The 27,921-nt window shown below is 39.7% G+C and overlaps 2 protein-coding genes across 2 annotated transcripts in view; one reads left to right on the top strand and one right to left on the bottom strand.

The window, feature by feature from the left end:
- The window catches only part of LOC125661419 (uncharacterized), a 163,147-nt gene that overhangs the window by 96,758 nt on the left and 38,468 nt on the right, over positions 1–27,921 (bottom strand). The gene's annotated exons all lie outside the window — the stretch shown is intronic.
- Positions 3,103–5,403, top strand: LOC130049745 (mucin-2-like). The gene is made up of 2 exons (XM_056147703.1): positions 3,103–3,920; positions 4,980–5,403. The coding sequence occupies exons 1-2, from the start codon at positions 3,103–3,105 to the stop codon at positions 5,401–5,403; spliced, it is 1,242 nt and encodes a 413-aa protein (XP_056003678.1).

The following is a 27,921-nucleotide window of genomic DNA, read 5'->3' as shown; positions in this document are numbered from 1 at the left end:
TATCAGTAAGTTATTAATTCGTTCATCACCTTTAGATTCGTAAATTCTCCAGTCCGGTCCGGTAGCTAGCGAGGTAGCGATCTTATCTGGTAGGATGAATAAGCACTTCGCCACACCATCGCTGTTTCGTAGCACATAACCGTTATCCTTTTTCATATGTCTCGATCCGGTACTGGTACTACACGAATACCCACAGGTCCTAGATAGGTCGATGTATGGGTCGGCAGCCCGCACTATATCGGTGACAAGGCACGTCGTTAGAATGATGATCGCTGTGAACATGATGTCGATGTTTACGTCTTAAAAATACTACACTACACTAGTATCTTAAACTCGTGTCGGCACCAAAATATCTTCATACCAGACGCCTCAAATAAATATAACAAGCTTTATTGCAGAATTCACACATAAGACCACATCTCAGTTTCTCAAATGGGGAGTGTTACATAGATGACCGTATATTCATCGCTACCTCCGGAGGACAGTAAGCTGCGATATATAATATATATATATTATTGGAGAGGCACGGAGGGCAACTCCGCAGCTAAAGAATCGAACGTGTTCTAGCACCGGGGAAATCCCACTTCTTAAAAATCGAAGGAGTTCGAGGTTTAGTGATATGATCTGTGGAGGGCCGCCCTCCGTGCCTCTCCAATAATATATATATATTATATACTGCCAAGAACTGCCCTCCAATTTTGTAGTTACACCATGTCGAATGAGCGGTATGCGTCGAATGATGACGATTTGATGGTGTGTGGATATTGTAGAGGAGCTTGGGATTTTTGTGGTTGTGCACATTATAAAAAGGAGAATATTCTTAAAAAACACGAGTGGATAGAAAGACTGAGAACGATGTCTTACCGACCCACTGCTTATATAATTTGTGGTGCTACCAAGACAGAGTGGTTAGAATGCAAGTGTTCGCAGTTTTGTACCATCACACCCGAAGAAGAACTTGAGCACAAAAACTGTATCTGCGATATATGTTTGGAGTGGAAAGCTGCACAGAATAAAGGATCGGTTTTACCTTCTGTTGACGTTTTTACAACATAGATTTGTATATTTGTGTATTATTATTGTATATAACTACACCAAACTTTGTAACAATTTTTTAGTTGTTGTATATAAAAAAATTGCTACACCACAATGCGTGAACTCTGGTTAATGGTATTTTTGATCGCGCCAGTCGGCGCTGTTATGAAATGTATGTGTCCACGAAGCGCCCACGATTGGATAGGTATGCATAATAATAATAACCGGAGATATTGTATAGGACCCGTATCTTTTAACAGCCGATGTTACTACTTACCGACAGATATATTCGATAATCGTAAATCTATAGTTTATACAGGCGACTCGATATACAGTATAAAATACAATTTTACAGAGTCTAGTGTAGTTACTAACTTAATTTGCGACAGTAATGGGATGCCGGCGTTAATACACCCGAAGTATTGGAGCAGTTATACGTTAACCGATTGTCCAGATATGCTGAAACGAGTTAGATCACAATGTGTATACAATCCCAACGATATCGCGTCCGTAGCCAGACGTCTTATAATAACTTGTAGTAATGTACAATTTAACCCCAGACCCCCATCAGATTATATATTATACAACACTGTTCAAGACGCTAAGTATACCGTGACACATATAGGATATTGTGCCACGACATGTGCGACTCCGGGACAAGTGACTCCAAACCCTGGATTTATAGTAATATCGGATTTTGGTGGCAGTTGGTGTATAGCCGAAACTAAGTTCGAGAGTGAAGTATTCGATCTTCAAGGAATTAAGGAACTTGGTGACGCTATACTTAACCATATTTCGTCGTTAGGAAAACAAGCGATTATAAAGGATGGTGGTAAACCGTATGGAACAAGGGTGTATGGTCGTCCTCGAATTATGCTTAAAAGTTTAGGAGCATTCGCTTATTGCAATCGATACCGTGTAGAAACGATTCATCGTGCTTATGACCAACTACCGCCGCCGACGGGTGGGTATCCATTTCGGAGTGGCGGCCCTCCTCCCACTACATCGACCAGACGTACGACTAGAATTCCACAACCGACACCATTCCCTACACAGTCCCCTACGCAGTCCCCTACGCCGTCCCCTACACTATTCCCCACACTATTCCCTACACTACGACCTAATACAACTACAACTACAACGACTACGACTACAAGTAGACCGCCTACCGTTACTAATGCAACTGGGAACGCTGCGACTACAGAAACAGATTGGATGATGGTTCGCGCAGATACTCCTAGCAATGGAACCGACTCTGATTGGTCTTGGACAGACTGGCCGTGGAAACTAGCAGATGTATTATCTCCAAGTTCATCCAATACGTTAACCATGGACGCATATATTCATTGTATATCTTTAATGCTATTATATATGAATGCTATATATATGTTATATTAACGATTCTGTATCTGCGATACATGTTTGGATTGGAAAACTGCACATACTAAAGGGTCGATTTTACCTTATGTTGACTTTTTTACAACATAGATTTGTATATTTGTGTATTATTATTTTGTATATAACTACACCAAACTTTGTAACAATTTTAGTTGTTATATATAAAAAAATTGCTACACCACAATGCGTGAATTCTGGTTAATGGTATTTTTGATCGCGCCAGTCGGTGCTGTCATGAAATGCATGTGTTCACGAAGCGCCTACGAATGGGTAGTTGTGGATAATAATAACAACCGGAAATACTGTAGAGGATTCGTATCTTTTAACAGCCGATGTTATTACTTACCGATAAATATGTACGATCATCGCCAATCTTTAGTATATACAGGCGACTCGATATACAATCATAATGTGTCTAGTAAAGTTACTAACTTAATTTGCGATAGTAATGGGAGACCGGCGTTACTACACCCGGAGTATTGGAGCAGATATACGTTAACCGATTGTCCAGATATGCTGAGAAGAGCTCAGACGCCATGTTTATATAATCCCAACGATATTGAATCCTTATCCGGCCGTCTTATAAGAACTTGTAACAATGTAAAATTTATCCCCAGTCATCCCTCAAACTTTGTAATATACAAGACTGTTCAAGACGCTACGTATGCCATGTCATATATAGGATTTTGTGCCACGCTTTGTGCAGCTCCGGGAGAAGTGACTCCAAACCCTGGATTTGTGATAATATCGGATTTTGGTGGCAGTTGGTGTATTGTCGAAACTAATTTCGAGAGTGAAGTATTCGATCTTCAAGGAATGTTGGAAGTTGGTGACGTTATACTTAAATATATTTCGTCGTTAGGAAAACAAGCGATTATAAAGAATGGCGGTAAACAATATGGAACAATGGTGTATGGGCGTCCTCGAGTTATGCTTAAAAGTCTAGGAGCATACGCTTATTGCAAGCGGCACCGTGTAGAAACGATTCATCGTTCTTATGAGGAACTACCGCCGGCGACTGGTGGGATACCATTTCAGTGGAATGGTCCTCCTCCCACTACATCGACCAGACGTACGACTACAACGACTAAAATTCCATCACCGCCAACCCCACAGCCGACCCCACAGCCAACCCCACAGCCGACCCCACAGCCAACGCCACAGCCAACCCCACAGCCAACACCGGTGCCTGACCCACAACCTACAACTACTAAACGCACTACAACTACGACCACGGCCACGACTACTAAACGCACTACACCTACGACCACGGCCACGACTACTAAACGCACTACATCTACGACCACGACCACGACTACAAGTAGACCACCTACCGTTACTAATGCAACTGAGGGCGATGCTACTACAGAAAAGGATTGGTTGCTGATTCGTGAGGATACTCCTAGCAACGCAACCAACTCTGATTGGACTTGGACAGACTGGCCGTGGAGACTAGCAGATATATTATCTCCAAGTTCATCCAATACGTTAACCATGGATGTATATATTCAATGTATATCTTTAATGATATTATATATGAACGCTATATATATGTTATATTAACTAAATGTTTATTTTCGTGATACATGCATATTTATTATTATATGTTCACAACACACCATCTCCACTAAAAAATCTCTTCACGTATCGTTCATAATGAGGAGTGTTATGTCGATACCGTTAATGCTGCTGTACATAATTGGTGACACTGGTGCAATTATGATGTGCATGTGTTCGATAAAGAACTACGATTGGATCGAAGTTCAAAATATACAAAATAACCAATATTGTAATCACAGATCGTACTTTAACGATAGATGCTATTACTTACCAAGCCTTGATACAAATGCGCACACATCTGTGTTCTTAAATGGATCGGTTACACGTTACAATACACAAGATGGTACTATACAGGCGCCAAATATTTTAGTTTGCGATTCGAACGGTCATATCGCACTGATCGACCACGAACGTATCAGAGAATACATGTTGACAGAATGTCCAGACATACCATCGACCATGATGGACACGTGTAGGATTCGACCTGAGGATGCATCATCGTCCCTAAATCCAATTCGTAAAACCTGTGCTAATACATACTTCTATATAGACCATGGTGTTAAACCGATATTATATTCGAAGGGTAGAGATACGCAATTAATCATACAACCAATTGGTTATTGTGCACCGACTTGTCAAAGACAATATGCATCAAAACCAAGTTTTGTTGTTATATCACCAACCGGTAGATATAGATGCTTTGTAGAAACTTTGATATCGAGCGAAATTTTAGACATCGGATACGACACAGAATTAGGAAATGTTATAATAACATATGTGGCGAGTTTAGGTAGACGAACAGCTTTGAAACAGAATGGTGTACCATACGAAGATTTTGGGGCAGACGAATATGGTGAATTTCGACAAGTGTTAAAGGTTAAAGAAATTATAAGTTTTAAACTTTGCAAAAGGTTTAAAACTGAATCGACCTTTAATGCTATATATTCACCTAATGATATAATCATGTTGACACCAAATGTGTCTAGGTACGACAATTACGCTAGCAACGGTAGACTCGTGAGAGAATTGGATGCGTGCAATCCTGTTGGTGACACCGATTATGACCCTTTAACTTTACGAAAACTAGATAAGACTCCGATACCTACAACTGCATCTACGAGATCACCATCTACAAACTCTCCATCTACAAACTCTCCATCTACAAACTCCCCATCTACGAGTCCCAGTACAACGACTAAACGTACACTAGTAATTGGTGGAGGTGATGATGATGACGATGATTCTTGGTTAGTTACCACACAGTCGGCAACTACATCCACGAATGATGCGTGGAACTTATGGCCTTGGAATCCTGCAAACCCAGCGATATCTTCATCGACAACACACTCGTATGAATTGTCTATTATGCTCGTATCGCTATATTTGCTGTATATAATATCTAGTATATAACAATAAAACACATGATATAAAGATGATGATAGTTTTTATTTACACTCGACAGGCTCTAAGTGGCATAGTATTGGTAAAACATGATGGTTTTCGATATGCGCAAGGTATCGCATTTGGTAATCGCGATTTATAGTATACGGATACGGCTTTAAATTTTCTACCAGCATAACTAGTTTGATGACAATATCTGACTGGGCCAGTCGGTATTAAGATGGGTCTGTATGCGCTCGTCGGTCTTGCAGTGTACAGTCTAGTATTGCCAGATATAGTAGTCACATGGAGGCGTTTCATGGAGAAAAACGACATCAATAAATTGTTCATTTGAGGATCACTATTTGTGTTGAATTCAGACCCCTTTCTAGACGATGTATTGCGATAATCGTTAATGCCCAGATATACACAATTCGTACCCCCGTTAGCGTAATGCAACACGTGTCCTCCATCAATATCTGGATCTGAAGAACCGGTCCCGCGTTCACACGATGTTCCACACGAACTCGCTAAGTCTATATACGGTGCGGTTGGTGGTGGAGACGTTGTAGTTGTACGTCTAGTCGTGGTGGGTATGGCTGTTGTAGTCGTGGTGGGTATGATCGGTGTAGTTGTAGTCGTAGGGCGTGGTGTCGTTGTTGTTGTAGTCGTGACAGGTACGATCGGTCTAGGATCGCCGAATATCCAACCTGTCGTCACATGTACATTTGTGAATAATACGGCGATGAGGAGACATTGTGCGATAAATATGGACATCTTTGCACATCGCATTTCTACAAACACAGCTTAAAAATGGTTTAAAAAGATTGTTAATAACTGTAAATGTATTAAAATATAACGTTTTACTTAAACACGTATATTACTTTAAACGACGATACTCAAAAGTGTAGAAGAAATCTATCGTTTAACGAGTTTTTAGCAATCCTACGCTATCTTTCAATATACTGTGGAGGACCACATTGCCGGTATATAATATATATATATTATTGGAGAGGCACGGAGGGCAACCTCCACAGCCATTGTTCCTTAAAAGTCGAACTCCTTCGATTTTTTAACATCATTGATGCTCACAACAACATAATAACATTTATTTTGTTGTAATCATCTATACAATTATGTCGAAATTTAAACACGAACCAGATTTAAACAGACGAGGAGTTTTGTATTCGTTTTACACATCGACGAATGTATCATTCACGCAATGGTTTGTCAAAACATTAGTCCAAAACTATTTCGACTCGAGATACGTGTGTTACAGTCTCGACGATATGGACACGCACTTCTTAGGAGGGATTGGTTATAAACAACCATACAACGTAGCCTGTAAATCAGAATTGTCGCCAGAAGAACAGTGCATATTTAGATACGACAGGAGCATATTGAATTTTATAGTTGACATTTTATTAGAACCGCCGATCGTTGATGCCGATAAAGATTCGTCGGGAATTTTCTTACAACTGACGTACATATTGAATTATCTACATATTCCAATACTACACATACTAGTTGTGTTAGATATGTTCGGAACGGGTGCGGTTATCAGCATCGATACGCGAGTTCGCACAGTTCCAGCGGTGGGGAAATATTGCATGGAAATTGGAACGAAACGTGTGGTCACAACATCGGTGCAATATTTTACAGGATCGTCTCCGTGCAGATATGCCAGATTTGTCTTTAACCGACATTGTGTTAAAATGTGCTTTTCTCAGGACGGTTACCAGTACATAATCGAACCCGCCTTTGTGGATGGTCGAGCGACGAAACTTTCGTATAAGTCCAACGCCGATCGATTGTATGACAAATTTACGACAGAGCTCATCACATTCGATATGTCGGGTAGGGATCAATTAGCGATTCTTAACAACGAAATCACACAATTTTATCGGGCTGGTCCACACCATGTCCTAAAATCATTAGTGTGCCACGCCATAAAGGATATGTTGCTGATGGGGAAGAGATTTACAGCACAAGATGATGTAGTTCACTTCACTCCCTACAATAAAAAATATCTAGTGCTTAAGACCATAACCGAACATATATCTGTCGGTACGATTGAGATCACGCGATCCTACAGCGACTATGAATCCGGCATCATATCCGGTAATGCCACCGACTTGGGCTTCGTACTCGCAGTTTACAACATAGCCATGTGCAGGAGTAAATCGATACCTCAAGACTTCATAGCCTTCAACTACAGAATATCCAACTGTGAACCTCTGACTTACAAAAAAAGAGCTATGCGTGTCACGACGACGGTGGATGGTAAAATGCATCGGACTTGTGAGAAACCGAAATTGTGTAACAAATTGGAAATTGTGCAGTACAAAGATATTGGTTCTACGTACGGACAGGACGCGTACAATGATTTCATCTACAGAAAAATCAAAGTCGTTAGGTCCATAATCGACCACGAACACAAAATATGTGCGGATTATATCGGGAATGTCATACATTTACCAATCAGTATAGTCGACGACATATGCAAGAGAAATATAATCTTCAAACCCTTAGCGGATTTAGTTATCAAATACAAGTGTTGCACCTGGTGTAAATACAAACACTTAAAACGGAACACCGACATCAAATACACCAGCGATCTCAAGATCAACATCAACATAAAGGGTGGCGAACCATCCATACGAACAAAGTTCATCTGCGCAGTCCCGCATCTCAAAAACTCCTGTGTTTTTATTTACAACCAAATCGGCTTTAAGTTATCGAACCAAAACGTTCACATACAAGGTGTGCAGTATGGATACACAAACTCTCACACCTTTCGAGAACGATTTCTACTTCACGAACCGTGTGTCATAAAAGTGGAATCGTTCCCGGTCATGAAGCTCATGAGTGCAGACATTGTTAAACGGGACTTTCTGATACACAGCGAATCGGTATCGACCAGGGTTCACCCGAACGTTTTGATGTATGATAACACATCGTACCTCATTAATACCATGAGTCCGTACAAAGAATCATTTGATGAACTACACGATATGATGTTCGATGTGGAACTCCGTAGTGGATTGCTCCTGCCCAAATATGCTGTGGGAATATTCAAAATACTATTCCTAACTCACAATCCGGATCATATCAAGGACATAGCTCGCCGTTTACACATATGCGACCATATGTCCGCCCAACAACCAATGAAGTGTTTAGACCAACTGTTTCAAAACGTTAGAGATACGTCAGTCATTAAACTGACAACCATCAAATCCAAGAAATTGAAAATTCAACCACCGACCCTGCACGACGAATCTTTCAATCATATAATAGCCACCAAATACCCAGACCTATTGAACAGTAAAGAGACCGTTAGTCTGAGGAAGCATAAGGGTACATTTAGCTATCTGACAATAATTGCACAAATGCCCACAGAAGCTCTCAAACATGACGATTATGGTGTTAAATTTATCACGAACTTAGTGAACAAGATTATCAAAACTGGTGGTATATTCAAGTTTCCAGACACCATGGAATTCCTATTGACTATCATGAACCACATAGGTTATGACAAATTTGTAAATGTTGATATGTGATGTATAATAAAAACAAATATGTATATTGAACATTGTGTCGTCTAATTTATTATAATTATATCTCATAGTATCGAATCTCACACCGATACGATCATGAATTGCTTTGGGAATAAGATGTCTACAGAAGTGACCAATATACGGTCGATCGATGCTATGGTATTAGGTGATTCGGACCTAAACCAAGAATGCGAGATGGATAATCAATCCAGAGGGATTAAACGCGTCCTTTCAGATATGTGTGGCGATATAGATTATAACCAATCCATCACTAAAGTAAGAAGGTGTATCGAAAACGATGAAAAATTAACCAACATAACAACATCCTACAATGCTCTCATCGGAACCATGCGAGACAAAGAATCCATAGGTAAATCTATAGTAGAAAGGGATCTTGTTATCTGGGGAGATATACGCAACTCGATGAAATCAGATATTATAGACTGGATTGGCACCGTTGTTATGAAAGAGTACCCGCTAAGAGCAACAAGGCGCTACAAACATGAAGACATATTCATGGATAGATATACGGGTACCAAACTCATACACCCAACAGAAACGTCAATTAACTGTCTAAATATGATTTACGGAACACCCTTTGTTGTGAGCGATTACACGAAAAACGAAGACTCGGTTAACACGCAATGGTCCGGGTTTAACAATATGTACGGTGTAGCCAAGAGTGAACTTTCGATCCAATCGTGCTTATACATGTTTGCGATCATGGAAACGAGCTCGAGGTACAAATTAGATCAACACGAGATAGTCGAGTACGTACGACGGTACATGGAACATATCCACAAACCGGAAAATGACTTGATCGACGAGTATGTTACGACGCTAGCCGATCAGATTTTCAGGAGATATTGCAACAATATATCCGATAGTATAATGGAAGGAGTTCAGGTTGCAGAACTCCAAGTCGCGATCAATAGATTCATAGACTATGCGATAGTGTTCAATTGTATACCTTACATCAATATACCAACCAGACGAGTAAATCTGAAAGGACCCAACGACGCGTGCTTTTACCACGAACCGCTCAGATGCATACCGGATTTTAACGATATCGTCATATTGTCAACTAACGATGGTGATCTACACTGTTACGACGTGCGAAATTTGAGACAAGGTGAATCTATCATGCGAATGGAATTCGATTCGCACACCTTACAGAACGGAATCGATAGATCCACTTCTATCAGCATCGAGAAATTCGACAATGTGTGTCGGACTGGAAACTTCAATGGTTTGTTGTCGGAAGAAATAGATTTTTCTAACCTGTGGATCAATTACAAACAAAACGCTGTACCCAGACCATTCATAATAAGCGATCATCGAACGCAACCTCAAGTCGAATCGACCATAGAGTCTGAAATAGAAGACTTACAAAACTTTATATCTGCCGATGTCGATAAAGACACTCCCGCAGATAAAGAATATCGGCAAAGATTGAAGACTTTAGCGAGATACGCGATGGACGATGATAAACATTATAGTGCCAAGAAGGGCGGTTCGGATAAATCGGGGAACAAATCTAATGTTGTGCACGATCAAATGCTTATAGATAAAAAGAGAGCTCTAGCCGAAAGAAAAATAGAGCTGGAACAGTTAAAACAAGAAGGTCAGCGTGCTAGAGAAATTCAAAAGTTTCAATCCTTAAACCTAGCTGCACAATCTAAGGTCGACCTAATGAATCTCAAGGAATACGAAGCCTTCAGGCGCGCTCACAACAAAATGGAAAAAGACACTAACGATCTGATTAAGGAACAAACTAAGACTATGTTGGACGAAATTCAAAAAAAACGTGAAGAACTTGCGAATTCCAAACCAGAAATGGCTCAGAAGATCTTAGAGAAGCTGACTAACGAGCTATCTCCACGCTTCGTTAATCAGCACGCGCAAATCTTAGCCGCCAAAAACCAATTTATGAAGAAAGTGGATGAAGATAGTAACGTTAACACCTTACTAGACATAGAAGCACTATCGAATTTGTTGACTGTTACACAACAGGATGAGTGTAATCTTAAACATGTGTCGAGCATGTTGTCCAGTTTAACGTCAGGATTGGCCACATATTCATCACAAAACGGTCTTGTTGTACAAGATGACGTTGATCAACATTTGCTAGTCGCCTTGGAAAATAAAGTCACCGAAATAATGAATAAACAAATGGTGGTCGTCAGGGAAGATGTGGATGCGACCATAACACGAACCGAGAGGATTTACGACGATTTGACTACGAAATTAACCGAATTGCAAACTACACATTTAAACCCCGCATTATTGGTGGACCAAGCTCAACACGAAATTAACGTTCATGGACTGATCGCCCAAACCGATAACGATGGTATTAGCGAGGGGTTGCTCGATGGCGATATTGTGAATACGGGTAACAAAACCACGTTAGTAACATCTGGAGGTAAAACTTACGCAGCGCTAGTTAATGCTATCGCCGAAAAGAATCGTGGAATGGTGGCTGCAATGAAAAATTTAACATCCAAGATGCAACAGGAAGTTGAACAGAATTGTAAACTCAGAGAAAAACTGGCAACTCTAGAAGCGACGTCTGAAATGTACAAAAATATGTACAACGACTCGAAAATTGTCGAACGATCATTGAATAGTGCAATGAAAAAAGAAATCGATTCGAAAATTGAGAATACCAAAAAAATTGAGCGAGTCCTAAAGGACGTTATCGATATAGGAGAAAAACTGTACAAGCAAAATGCTGAAAAAACTAAATCCATTGATAAAACGTACAATTTGATGCAAGAATTATTTACGCAATCGGGAACGATGTGTGAAGATTTACAGAAACAGTTGGCCGATATGAACATTAAAAATGCGGATATACACGCCTACAGCGTGAGATCCATCGACGATTTCTCCGAATCTCAATCCACTAGATTGGAAATTATGCAAAATGCACTAAGCGCATTTCAACAAGAATCTGCTACGATGAACAAACATGTATCGGATCAGATGTTACAACATAGAGAGTTGAGAAATCAACTCACGGAATCAAACGCACACGAAGTGTTAGATGCATTATTCGCAAAACCGCTAACCAGTATGAGCGACAATTCTCTACAAGGAAATATACCGGGACCTAGCGGTGCAACACATAATCCCGCAACAAACGGAGCTAACGCTACTGGAGCCACTGCTGGACCGTCTGGGACGGCAAATCCGGCAGCTACAACGACCGCAACTGGTGGTACGCAAACCAAAACGAGTGTAGATGCCATGTCTGAAACGTTAGCGGAGATAAAAAAACGAGAACAAGGCTTGCAGAGACGACACAAACGTGAACTCAATAGGGTTATTGGGTCCACGGTAAATTTACTAAACGACAAAGTATCCATGCTAAAAAAAATGGACTCAGTGCAAGTTCGAATGCGTGATGGAATTTCAAATTCTACCACTCGGTTCAAACATGTCACCTGGGAACCACGAATTATAGACCTTGGTGATAAATCGTATTGTAAAGGAGATATGCGGACCAATGTAGATCACAATACAATCGAGGTTGTGAGGATGGATTTGGAGTGTAAATGGAAATCTTTGGTTGAAAGAGTATTTCCTGTCACCAAAGTTATAACGACAAACGGCATAACCATTCTTAAGCGCAGCCGCGTTAATGCTATCAACACATATATCCTTCCTTGTTTAAGACTGTTATTTGGTAAATGTAACGTTAGCGCCAATGGGAATTATGTTGTGTGCTCTTCAGATAGCGCAACTGTCGTTAAGGCTGAAGACATGGAAGGTCGCATGATGGTCGAGGCCATGTTTAAGGCTAAAAATGTATACGATGAAGTTAAACATGCCGTCATGGCATATACTCATGAAGATTCTACCTGTGTACAACCTACAGATGACGGTTCAGATTCGGATTCTTATACATCGGATATCGAATCTACAAATCAACGATGGTATAGCTAAACGGTTGGGATTGTGTTGTATTATTATTTATTAATAAATTATCCACATCGAGTATCGATGATAGAAATAAACACCTGTTTGTTACTGTTTTCACTAGATTGTTAAAACCGCGACAGATACAATGGAAGTTGAATACGATAAGTTTCCACCTCTGCATTTTAATCCAGATGGATTAAGCGTGAACTTTTACCAATATGTTAGTGGGTGGACTCAACGAACAGATGACCTCGCCGCAGTCATACGCTATCACCTCGATCGTGAAGGAATCGCTAACGATTATATGAGTATAGAGGGTATGGAGGAATTAGACTACCGTTTACAGAGAGTGTTATCGACGCTACATGGGTTAATATGTTATCCCGCACCCGAAACGGAGTACCCAGCGGTCACCAAGGGTCTCATAACACAGATTTATAATTTCACTAAGGGTCTTAATGAAATTAAAGATGTGATAGACTTTTCGAACGAAGTTTGCGAAGTTGCACATGTTATCGAAAAACTGGATCTCACGTTAGCGTGTCTATCGGCATCTCACAATTACGCAAAATATTTTTTTGGGGACGTGTTTAAACTAGAAGATGTTTCCATACACCGAGTGTTAGAAGTTTTCGCCACGTGCATTACTAGAGTGGGATTAGCGAACGTTGAAATTCTCACCGCATCATTTTCACTTGGATTTTCGAACTTAGATGTTAGGACTACGATGATTGAAGTCATAAAAACAAAGGACATTGTCTACGACGTAGCATATAATATACTAGGTAGTTCTGGTAAGATATACAATGTTCTTCAACGGATGATGATGCCAATTATACAATACATCTTATACTTATTCGACGGTACACCTAATATTGCTATAGTAGACAGGGTTATTGACCAAGGAATGAAGTTTAGTCTGATTAGAGATGAAGCGACTAAACAGTGTGCCTCAAACTGTATGGATGCGTATAGGAAGCTGGACGAGTTGAGACAGTGCGATGCTGGCGCGGGACCTACCGAGGAAGTAGCGTTAGAAAATTATGTTACTACAGAGGGATTATACATGTATACGGTGCGTTTAAATCATCTTATTGACAATATAGTGCAACATAGACCCAGTCAGTCGCTAATCGCTATAAGTGAGGTCGAAAATATAAAAACAATTGGAATGGCCCTCGGATGTGAACCAGATAGTATTAGAAGCGAAGCTGGAATTATTGATTTCATACGCGAATTTGTTGCAGAAATTCTACACCGAGATAGATCCGTAACGGACGCCTTTAATCTACGCGCAACAGTGACAGATGAATTAGCAAGAAAAAACTCGGAAATTCATCAACTTAATAATTTATTGGGTTTGGCAAATAATAAATATGAAGATCTCAACATGGGGAACCAACAGCTATTAGCGATTGTCGCTAGATGTTTGAATAAATTGAATGCCTGCATTGTAAACAACGATAATCGACCGGCTATCAGGCAACTAAACGAAGGCGATATTGAAGCTACTGTAAACCAAGTGTGTACCGACATGGATGCCTTATCCAAATCGAATAAGAAACTAACAGATGATATTGAAAGGCTAACTGATCGAACGGATGAATCACATACTGCAACACGTAAAAAAGCAGCACAACATAAACAATTAAAAGACTCAAACAAAACATTAGCAAAGGAGAAAAGAACATTAACTGCTCAATTACGAATGATGGAAGACAACTGTGCGACCGAATTGGCTGCGTTGAAAGCTGATAATCATAGATTGAATACAGACATAGCAAATGCAAATGCGGAAATAGGCAGACTAATGACAGAAATTGGTATCAAAGAAAAATCTATCGCGTCGCATCAATCGCGACTCGACGATTTACGGGGTAGATCGACCATTATTGAAGGACAATTGCGAGAATCAAATGTACAAAACGCAAGTCTTATAGAAAATAATAATGTTGCGAACGCGAAACTAGCCAAAATTAACGAATTATATGAGGAGCTTAAGGTTGTGTATGATAGAGATACGAGAGATTTGACAGACGAATCGAGGGTGCTACAGGAGAAGTTTGATAAGACTAATAAAGATTTGACCGAATTACAGACGCGACTCGAATTAGCATTTAAAAAAACTGAAGAGTCTGAAAAAAAAAAGAGGGATTTTGCTCAACAGATATCGCACACGCTAACCACTAATAAATCGCTGAACGAGAATAATGCTGCTCTCAGAGAAAAAATAAAAACAAAAAGTGACCAATATACTACGATATATGCTGAATTAGCTGAGAAAAATATCAAATTGAAGACTGTTGAATCGCAAGTACTTACTTTGAAAGGTGAGCAATGCGATAGGATTAGAGACTATAACGAGCAAACTGTACAATTGAATAATATAGAGAAACGATATGGAGAGTTACAAACAAGTACGAATGATGCTATTCGCCAGTTACGTGGAGAATTAGGTAGTGCTAAATCGGCTTTAACTGATCAACAGGGTATTCACAATAATATTGTTTCGCAGTTGAATTCACAATTAGAGGAGCTGAGAAGTAGTAATAAATCACTCAGTGATGAGATTACCGAATTAAATTCTACGCACGATAAACGAATTAATGCGGTATCTAATGAATTGAAAAAGATTCAGGCGGAATTGACGCAATATGAAAGACAATGTGGTGATACCAATGAAGAAGTTGTACGGTTAAAAAGTGAACTGCGAGCCGCTAACGAATATAAACAACGTTATGCAGCATCGGACTCGGGATTCAAGGTTTTAAAAAAAGAGAATGACGATTTATCTGTCAGAATAGAAACCGCTAAAGAAAGGGAAAAGATGCATGCGACCGAATTAAATAAATTTGCAAAACTTTCGGAAAGATTGAAGTCCGAATTGGAGACCGCTAACAATGATTTGGTGAAAGTGCGAACCGAATTAAATACTGCACAAGTTGAGTCGACACGATTAAATAAGGAATTAGAAGGCGCTAAGAGATCCAATGCAAATAGTGCTAGAGAATTACAGAAACGTAAAGATAAAGTGTCAGAATTGGAGAATCGCTCGGGGAAATTTATAGAACAAGCGGAAACTTTAAACAATAATTTAACTTCCACTAGAGAGGCATTAAACACTGAGCGTGGAAAAAATAAAACCCTTACAGAGGCATTGGATAAATTGAAAGCCGATATTGAGCAACTTGATAACCATTATAATGAGTCGGAATGCAAATTGGGTATCGCTAATGAAAAACTGGCACTGTCGCATGCTGACATACTAAATCGTGACGCGCAAATTATGCAAAAGGAGGGCGAATTAGCGGACGCTATAAGCCAATTTACACATAAAGATACCGAATATCAAGAGACTGTAAAGACACTTGGTACGACGGAAAAAGCACTTACCGAATCTGAAAAGACTGTATCGGAATTGAAAGATGCATTACAAGCGACTAAACAAGAGCTGAGTACAACTACAAACATCATGAATGAAATGGATGTCAATTTAAAATCTTTGCAAAAGACCATTGATGAGAAGACAGAACTAGCATCGATGACGAATGGCACCTTAACAGACCATGAAAAACGTATCGCAATGTTACGCACCGAGTTGGATGGGGCTACCAAGACGAGTGATCGATTGAAAATTGAAAAGCAACAATTACAAGAAAGCAATGGGAAGCTATCTACCCAAATAAAGAATTGCGAAAAAAATATTGAAAGACTTCAAGAGGAAAAAACTAAGTGTGAAGAAACTATTGGACGCTTGACGACGGATATTAAAGTACGGACTGATACGTTAGAGAAGCACAAAAATGAGTATCTTTCCAAATTCGATGCATTACAAAAAGAACTGGCTGCTATCCAACGACAATACACTACATCTCAAGAATCTGTTACTACATTAAATCAAAATATTGCACAACGTAACGAACAAATTAACAAATTGGATCAAGACAATGGTGCGTTAAAAACTCAACTTGACAATCTCCGAAATCAACTTTATACATCGCAAGAGACGTGTGATGGAACAGTTGAACAATTGAATGGTGAAATTGCACAACGGAATGCTAGTATTATAGGTTTAAACCAAAGAATTGAAGACCTAGGCATCGAGGTTAGTGATTTGAAGAATGAAATTAGCACATTGCTTGCTGAACTCCAAAAACTGAATACAGAAAACGAAAACCTTCAGAAGGAATCGCTTAGTTATGCGTCGGAATGCAAGCAATTGAAGGAGAAATTGACCAACTTTGAACAATTACAACCACAATGCGATGAACTAGAACGAAAGATATCGAAAATGCTGGACGAAGCTGTGCAAAGCGAGCAGTTAAAAAACAAGTATGTTGAAACAATTCAAGAATTGAAGGATGATATTGAACAACGGGATGCAAGTATTCGGCATTTACAAACTTGTACTAACGAAATGCGTGCAGCGGGCGATTCGGTTAATACCGATATAGAACAGTGCAAAGTAAAATTGTCGACATATGAACAACAGATCAATATATTAAATGGGAGAAATGCTGAACTAGAAAGCCAGGTTACTGCGTTGAATAAAGAGCTGAATACACGTATTCAAGCTGCGAAAGAAGCCGCGGCTACCACCGCGATGCAAATTGGCGAATTGCTGGATGATACCAAAAACCTGGGAACGGTAAAAGATTCGCTTGAGCGCCAATTACGTGATCGTGAGTCGGAATGCAAGCGATTGGGTGACAAATTGACCGAATTTGAAGCGCTCCGCGATGAACTAAAAGAGAAGATGGCGGATATGGAGGAATCAGCTGCGGCAAGAGAACGGTATATTGAACAACTGGATATCAAACGTACAGAAGACTCGGACAAGTTTTCAAACCAAACAGAGTATCTATCTAGCAGGATAGGATCTGTAACCGCAATATTCATTAGATCATATGAATATTGTTGCAGAATTCATAGCTTAATATGTGAATTAAACAGGGATATACTTGGTGCTCATTTCGATAATATCAACAATTTTGAACCAATGAAACTTGATCAATTCGCATATGACAATATTAATCAAATCGATACTGAAGTAATGAACGCATCGGATCAAATGTTAAAAACTGTAACACGAATCGCAAATGCGTTAAAAACTAAAGATGGAGATATAAAGCGTGCACTAGAACAGGTTAGTGACCAGTGCGGTTTTCACAGAACATCAACATTGACCGCTCCAGAAGTGATATCTTGGGCTAGTAGAATATTTAGTGCTATACGACCTCGCGAATCGAATGGTGCGAATAATCTGTACGCTAGTGTGGAAGAATATTGTAAGCTCGTTAGAGAAGATATCGTAGTATATACTGATAATATTGACAAGCTTTTAAAAAAATTTACGTCATTTAAGACAAGATTGACGACGTTGATTGATTCCATCACATCGCGTGGATCATAACATTGGCGATTCTAACTATTTGTTAACAGTTTTTTTAACTGTTTAAACTACATCCGTTAATGTAAGTTTCTAGTTTCAACATATATTCGTAATTATGTCAAACGACAATGCGAGTAGTTCGGAGGTAGATTTCGAGTTGACAAACCAAGAATCTCAGCAGACAGATGTTTCTGCATATTTGAGTGAAGAAGAACGTGACGATGAATATCAAGATGCTCCTGATGAACCGATCGGTGACGATGGATTAGATCAAGGAAGCGAGTCATTGCATTTTTCACAAGTTAATGTTATTAATGATGTATCGCTAAGCTCACAACCGCAGCCATCTAATCTTAGGAATTCGACGTACGAAGAAGAATCGCAAAGTTTGATTGGTACTCAAAGCTCGAATCGTGATAGTATAGGTGGTGACTCGCAAATTAAGGTAGCATTCGAATCGCATCGTTCCGATTCGCAACGGGCTGGTTCGCAAGACATTTCGCGAGGGGGACCATTATCTCAAAGTGTCAATTTCGATGATTCTGGTAACCATAATTATCAACAAACCGAATTGCACAATGCCGGGAATTATCAATCGCACAAATCTACACAAGATACACCTCGACCTAGGAGACTGGTATTACCAAACGATGATGATTCAGTCAGCCAATCGATTTCATCAACCATCATTGCTACCGATTCTATATCTAGTTGTTTACCACAACCACAAGATAGTATGGATGACATACTTGGTCCTAGTCAGTGTGATGAGACACAAATGAATCATCCTCAAGTGGAAAATCAAGATTCGAGTGCAGTATGGGTTGATGATTTTCATGTATCACAGGGTCCAGAATATAGATATAGCGGTTTAGATTCAATCGGTGATCGTGCATCAAAATTGCAGTCGAATGATACGAATAGTACATTGGTTAGTAACGATACTGATAGTATATTAGGCGGATTAGAATTGGGTGGCGACTCACAAAATGATGATACACTAACTACGTTACCATCTACTCAACAATCGTCGATTATGTCCATGGGTGGCAATATACATGAAGAGTATGGGATAACTGTCGGTGGTACTTTTACAACGAATACGTTCGATCAGAAACCAAATCGTGAGCAGTCTCTGCAAAATATAGCATCTAAGACAACATCGCTAGGTGATAAGGTGACCAAGGTAATGGGAGTGGCCGAAGACGTCGACGGAGCGCTTGGTGTGCTTACCCAGTTATTACATACAGTACCTTCTACGAATACATCGACGAACGATACGAATAAAGACGAAGGTGCAGATAGAGGTGTTGTAAACGGTGGTGATAAACATACTACAGGTGACCGTATAGATGACGATGAAGATATCGACTCCGAAGAGGACTGTGAAGAGGAAGAAATGCTTTATGAACAGTCAGATAGACAAAAAACCAATAAGAAGGGTAGAAAAGTTGTTAAGAAGTTGATTAGACGTAAGCGCAATGTTAAGAGTGAGTCTACCGATGATGATGAATCTAAGTCTACATCTAGGGGTAGATCTAGGTCTCCGAAGGACCGCAACACTGAAAGAGAAAGAAGTAGGTCTAGATCACTTGTACGATCTAAAAATGTTACGAGTGCCACTGCGGATCAGACGCATAATGTACAAGATGATGTTAACCGACAAACACACCATGTCGAACGACCCGCGTTGATGGATGCAGAACATTCTGTGTTCGTTACAGCTGCACCCGAAGTTCCAACAACCACTTCGAGTACAAATCTCGCGTTATCTTCGGCGACTAGTACATCGGCCACCAACACATCGGTCACCAACGCATCGGTCACCAACGCATCGGTCACCAACACATCGGTCGCCAGCGCATCGGTCGCCAACGCATTGGTCACCAACACACCAACTGTCTCTAAAACCACCACACCCATAATCGATCATAACATCTCAACACACCAATCCGTCACCTTAGAAGCGGTCGTCTCAGCTAGCGCATCGTCTACTCATAACCAATTTGCTCCAAAATTCGCAACAACAATTGCAACAGCCGGTTCAACAAGTGTAGTTCAGACGAATAACACTCCCTTAATCAGTGCATCAATCGCTACATCGGGTGGCGCACCGGAAGATGTAGTAATGGATAACAATTCTATGGAGAATAATAAACGATCTTTGGATGGTGACGCAGGAAACCTTCATGATGCTAAAGTGAGAAAAACGAAAAACGAAAATGACTCCCAACCAACCAAGCAACAATCACATGCGTCTACCCAACCATCACCTGCAACTGGTCGACAACCACATGGGTCTTCTCAACCACCACCTACATTTAGTCAACCACCACCTACATATGGTCAACAACCATCTGCATATGGTCAACGATCGCCTATGCCTGTCCAACAACAATCTATACTTCCAGAACAACAATTTATACCTACCCGACAAACACTCGCAACTACCCAATCACAACCGATAGATCGATCCCAACGATCCTCAAATGCGCAGCCGCCTGACGTAGATATGCAAAATATGCCAGTACACAATACCGACAGTAACAAATGTGAGATATGCAAAGATAACCTTCAACACATTAAAACGTTTGCAACTAAGGGACTGGGTAAATTAACTGGTCGAGGAATAACTGCGGATGATGTTCAAAAAGGTGTGCGTTCTACACTTTGGCACGCACAGTTATATGAAGATCAATTACATGAGATATATACGATATTCAAATCCGAGACCGAAAATTATATGAATCATTGTCCCGGAAACGTTTTTGGAGAATTGTTAGAGGCTCTGGATAATATGGTTCATGCGAAATTTCTCGATCGTACACCTTACAACATATTTCGAAAACGTATAAATAATCGCGCAAACCATGAATATCAGGGTACAATACCCGATCGAGGTGATATCAAGAGTGGGTATGGCGGCAGGTACAAATATTATGCGGATTCCATAACTGTCTGCGAATCAATTAAGGCTAAAGTGCAAAACTGCGTCAATGAGTATGTAGAGAAAAAACCAAAAGTAAACTACGATTATGTCGGCGAGCTAGCGGTCAATTATTTTAAATACCAAATCGCATATTTCAGGTTACTAGTTGACAGCTGTTCTTATAATAGTGTAGTGATGGATGCAGTAATTGGAAAAATCGACGCATCTGATAATGATGATAAATGGCAAGCATTTAAAGACACACATGCGAAAATGCATGATCATTGTGAGCAGATCAATAAGCATGTGTATAATAAGAATTCAAACCTATCAAATTTGCCGGTGTTCCGAGTAGTGCAACCGGTTGGTACTACAATTCCCCCCGAGAGTATCGATGTTAATATAAAGACTCATAAATTGAATTCAAGTCATTATAAAACTGCTAAAAAATCATCCCGTAAAGAGCCTGATGATTATAAGCAGCAGTGTGAAGAATTAAGATTGAAAATTGAGCAGTTATCGCGTGAATCGAGAGAGCGTGAATTCGGGCTCAAAAATGAAACCCAAAATGTACAACACCAAAAACGCATGGAGATCGAAGGCCTTAAATCCACTATAGAAAGGATAAGACTTGATAACAAACAATATAAGGATGTTGAAGGACAACTTAATGGTGCTAATCGCAAAATATTAGAATTAGATGGGCAGAAATCCAATATAACTAACGAACGTGACCGTTTGAAGTCTGAGCTGAAAGAGGTTAGAGGTCGGCTTAAGGACTTGGAAAAACAAACCGATAAACTCAAACTACAACAACCTACTAATGGAGGTGGAGGCGGTAAAGGTTGTGGTGGCGGAGGGTGTGGTAAAGGATGTGGTGGTGGTGGCGTGAGTATAGGCGATATGGCGAAATTGATAGAGGTGGTTAGACCTGACAATCGTTCCGATAAGAATAATTCGTTAGATATGGGTAAATTTATGGATGTTGTCATTAGCATCATACATAGTAACAAGTCGAAAGATAGAGATAGAGATGTACCAAAATCTCAACATGATAATAACAGCAACAACAACGATTTATTAAAGTGTATGATGACTACCCAACAGCAGTCTCAAGATACAATGTTAAGAATGCTAACTGCATTTATGACGATGAAGCAATCTAACGAAACCGATCGGTCTAGAAGACACGAAGACTCAGAATTAGATATGTTGCAGAAACTTAGGAAACTAGAGTCGGTAGAGCTGACTAACGCAAAAACTGTACAAGAAATGATTAAATCTAACACTAACAGCACCAACGAATGTGCGAAACTTCAGTTTTCATACACTAGAGAAACCGGTACCACGTTAGTACCAATTCAATTCACATCTGCCAATCCCGAATATAAACGATTGTTTTTGGAAGCATGGGATACTCGAGCGACGAGTTCGGAGTCGTTCTGGTTAATTAATAAACAGAAGGATATACTGGAATACGCAAAGCATGTGATTGAAAACATCGATACTTTTAAAATGTACATGAAGAATATTAAACCAATTTTGGAAAAACGCACGAAGTTGTGTGCGAGTACCGGATATGTAGACAAATTTCTATTCCAAACGGGTCCAAAGTTTATATTAAGGTGCCTAACTATACCTACTGCTCGATGTACCCCAGAAATAAATGGGACGCCATCAGGTTCGATATGTAGATTTTTCATCATGCGTGCATTGAGACAAGCGTCCAGCGTCGTTGTAGTGGACACATTACAATATATGTCATTGACTAACAAATTTCCTTGTGACGCGTGTTATTGTGAGTATGTAGACACTGTATATTATAATGGGGCGAATAGCGGAACCTTGACAAACGATTGTTATATCACCATGAGATCCTTAGGTTTCAATATGTACGATACCATACCAGACTCGCATACGAGGGAGATTGCGAACGAATCCACAGGCACGTTTGAGACTACAGGTCCGGTGATAACATTTAGGTTAGTTGGAGATCCGATAGAGCGTCGGTCGATGGTTGCTAATGTATTGGACTCCTGCGGCTTTGCCTCCTCGCAAACTCCGTCCAGTTTGCATATCAATATGTTGGTTAAGTGTATAAACACGATTATAGCCGATGCTGATAATTGTAGTAACTGTACCGAAACCATTGTTCAAATCTGTAGGATATTCTTGGAATTATTAGAAAGAGGAATTAGCAATATAGAAACTATAGCGTTCAGAGTTAGGCAAACGAATCATACCAGGTTAAATGTGCACGCAACTGATATTTGTGCCGCAATCAATATTGTATATGCTGATGAAAATATTCACCATATGAACGAATGTTTGACTTATATCGCGCATATATTCGATGTTGATTATCAAACCATCAACAGGTATGCGGAGGAGAGACATCTGAATAGTACGACACAAATGGATTTTGGATGTTAGATAGTGTAATATTATATTATTATATATAGTACACAATTAGTTATTGTATGCATTATAAGCCAAAGTTTGTTAATATTACGTTGTTAAAAAATAATAAAACATATTGTATAATGATATATATAGTGATGTTTTATTTACCAAGCGTTACATACATATATTCACTTAAAGCTAAAATCTGTAGCCCAATTATGATCAATTTCGTAAGACATTGGGAATTCTCCATAACATAGCAACTCTCGTCGTTTGCAAAACATCATAATCTTGATGATACAAATAAAAAGTAACAATCCTCCCAGAGTCCCCACAACTCCTGCGAATAATGGTATCGTTAGAAACGTGTTGGTTTGTGTAAGCACGACATTGGTGGACGAAGTCTTGGCGTTTGCTACATCCACATTCGATATTGGTATGTATCCGATTCTAGTAACACTAGCGATAGTGTTTAGCCTAGGTTGTAACGAGTTAGGTTTGAAGGGTTTAAAACGGTTACACCTGTTGTACTGGTTGCTATTTTCGTCGTCTTTGTGCATATATAAAATTTTCCGATCCAATGTTCTCGCGAGGGCATTGGGTGCGTCTCCAAATGTGCCATCCAAATTCTTAATTATCGGATAAATGTGGTTGTTAATGTATTTAGTCCATATGACCGAGAATTGAAGGTCGTTTATATACTCTACCACGTTAGTAGTATTAGCTCGTTCTAAAGCTACAGTGTAGCATACGATTTTACCGTCTATATATACGGGTAAATCCTGACACGTAGATCCGCACATAGCATTTTCACGCCCAATTTGATACACTTCGTGTCCATGTTGATAGTGTAAGTGGAGAGATTTAGTTGCGACATCACCCATTTCAATGCTAGTTTTTCCAGTGTTTGCGAAAACTCCATCGATGATTTCGTGATCGTAACAAATTTCAGATGCCGGTCTATCATTCATGCATTGTGCCATTGTGTAATCCACCAAGTTAGATATGAACGTATAATCTGTGCCCATACACACGCTTTTAAGGATTTCTACACCATACGGAACCACGCTGTTAACATATCCCGGTCTGGTCCAACTCGTCATGGTTACTTCATTCGTAATATTGTTGATTGGTGGATAAAAGCATTCACCATTTATCAGATCTCGTCTATTAATGCCGGTTGGCGTGTTTGGTTTAACGTTCGTGATGCATAAACAGTCGTACGCGAACGTATAGTTCATCAGTGTAATTAACACTGCTATATATACCAGGTTATACATCTTTACAAAAAAATCGAATCGCAAATGTTTCAGTATCGAGAGGTTGTTGTTCATCTGTTATTTTATACAGAATAAATATATTTTTTCATTCGATCGTCGATTCGCAATCTGCTACGATACCTAACATAATGAGGCTCCACAGTATTTACAAACGGATCTCTAGGATTCGGGTTGGGATCTATATTGACTTTTCCGTATAAGTGTGGATATGGGTAATCAACAGAATCGTCCCGTGGAATCACTGTAGAATCTAGATATGTCACCATTCCGGTGAAGCCGTTATCGCTCTTATAATATTTAATATCGCTGAACACGCATCCTTCCATTATACTCCTGGGTTTGGTGCAATTGCGTTTTCTATACATTATATCTCTAGTGAAATAGTAAAAGTGACCATACGCACAAACTGCCGGTCTAACAACGTCTACTCGTCTAAATACTTGTGCTACACGATCGATATATATGGCTTTCCAACGTCTGTACGCCACAACATCTTTGGTTGGATCGGCATCATTTGCCGGAGCATAATAACATTGGTTGAGATAAAACGGTGCATATTTGACCGATCTGTACCCGTAGTCCGAATCTACATTCAGCGTATTGATGTTTTCTATACAATAACATACATGATTTTCGGTAGCCGAACCATACCGAAGGCACACCAATGTGCATAAAATAACAAAGTTGTATATGAAGTTTGTCATTTTGTATTTTTTATAGCGATATCGTATATACACAATAATTTCATGTTAATAAATATAACAAAAAAACACACATTATAATATATTCAGCGTTTAGTTTCATGGCATTAAATCTTCCTCAGACTCGTACGGTTTATCTTTTCGTTCATCAAATTTAGCTTTGTGTATAACACCTACATCGTCCACACCATCACCATCGTCGTCATCGAATTCATTCGGTGCAAACCCACCATCATTAAACATATCACTGTTCGGATTCGCGGTCATTAAATGTTTTGTAACTTCATCATTGGTGATAGGGTGTTCGTACTCGCTATCCGTGTCGTCATCATCATCATCTTCATCATCTTCATCTAGTTTTTTATATCCGAGATACTTATCTTCGTGAACCATTTTAACGATCAATACTCCGATAATCACCGCAGTGAGACACCCTGTCCCTATTAACAGTACGAGCCAATTAAATGAATTTTTAAAAAGGTTCTCGTTTTTTCTGAGTTGTTCTCGTTTATTGATAACATTGTCCGAATGTGTAACAACACTATCGTGCTCTTCTAACCAGTCTGTGAGCGTGTCCAGATAAGTCTTACCAAATCTGTTGCCGGTCATTGCACCATCGTATACCGGTAGACTCCCATCCGGATAGATGAACACCTCGTTTGTTGGTGTAACAATTCCTTTTCCGCGATAACACTCATCGAAATGTGTAACTTCGTAGATCTTAATGGCAACACTTTCATCACACGATGCGTGCGAACACAATATTTCGGAACCGGAGACTTTAGGGTCTCTGGCTATGATGAATTGTTTGTGTGGATATATGGTTCTATGAACATCGAATAATAATTTCGCTGCCATATGATCTCCGTCAATATCTGGGAATGTCACGTTGTCCGCGGCGTAGACTGTGCTAAAGCATCGTTTGGTCCCATTGATGGTTGCTAACATATCGATACACTGCAAACCCCTGTTGGGACATCTACAGCCAATGTTTATCGACATTTTATAATTTTGATACACGGTGTACGAACTCAGTCCCGTATACTTAGTTGACGTGTGATCTCCCAAATGAGGTTTAAAGTTGAAGTGTATAACCGCAGGATACACCTTGGTTTTCGAATATGCTGTAGCCTGATCGATAGCGTAAGCGTTTATGACAGTAGTAGTCTGATCTTGAACTCGACTGAGTTTTGGTACTGGCATTTCGAAACTCGTAACGGTGTTCGATGCGAACCCACAGTCTCTCAAATTCAAAGTGTGTCGTGTACCACATTGGATGCCTGTATTATCGCAGAGTTTAAGAGTGTGCGCCGATTGTCCTGAGAATACCGAAAGGTTAGCTTTGTTCATACAGTATAGTAGTCCCCCGGTGACATTATTTCGTATATCGTAACTAGCCATGAAAATATTTACATGTTTACCACTGGTATCGACTGGTAGTGGGTAACATCTACTAACCGATGATCTATGGCAACCGTTATCATCTGGTTCGTCCGGACATAAACACGGTACCAAGACGGCGTTAATTGTGCCAAACGCCACTATTAAAGTTGCGATTTTGAGTGTTAATATCATCATGCGAATACTTTGTTATCCAGTATCGTGTACGTTATTTTTCTGATACAGTTTAATAAAAAAAATCACATGAGCGGTGCTGTATTAAATATTACATATTCATTAATAGTTCGGATTCCGCAAGTGCCAATTTAACGTTTACGCGTGGGTTAGCTTTAGCAATCATTTTGATAGTTTTGCATATTGAACAAGGAAAGTCTTGGCTTTTAATGAACCACTTAATCACCGGCGATTCATCGACATGTGTCGGGATTATTATAGATCCAATCGTGTATCCCCGTATGTGTTTGCATTGTTGTGGCATTTTTTTAAGGTCCTTGTCTCTAGTATTAAATGTTAATCGTCCATCCTCAGTTATGGCTACACCATTGATGTGTGGATTAGGTTTACTGATCTCCATCCTCCATTCGTTAGGCATTATCACGGACACTTGCTTATACAGCATATACTTGTTCGGACCATGGAAACTACGTTTTTTTTTCTTAACTGTACATCCTGTGCTGTCGACTATATTTAGTAGCATCCCGTTCAACGATAACGCTTGTGAGTTTATACCAACACCTTCAAACATATGCTCGATATCTCGATCTAAGTAGTACAACATCTTATTATTTTCGGAATATAATATACACATGCTATGAACGACAATTGAACCGGCGAGTCTGGTATACAATGTCCAGTCGTTATACCCTTTAAAAGTGACATTGGTCCTATTTCGTATCCAGTATCCTCCTTGAACTCTAACTTTAACGATCTCTAGTAATTCGAAATCATCACCCATTCTCGT

Source organism: Ostrea edulis, chromosome 8 (assembly GCF_947568905.1).
Source record: "Ostrea edulis chromosome 8, xbOstEdul1.1, whole genome shotgun sequence".
In the NCBI taxonomy this organism is placed as follows: domain Eukaryota; kingdom Metazoa; phylum Mollusca; class Bivalvia; order Ostreida; family Ostreidae; genus Ostrea; species Ostrea edulis.
The sequence above is the reverse complement of the archived record's forward strand: the minus strand, read 5'-3'. Positions and strand labels throughout refer to the sequence as shown.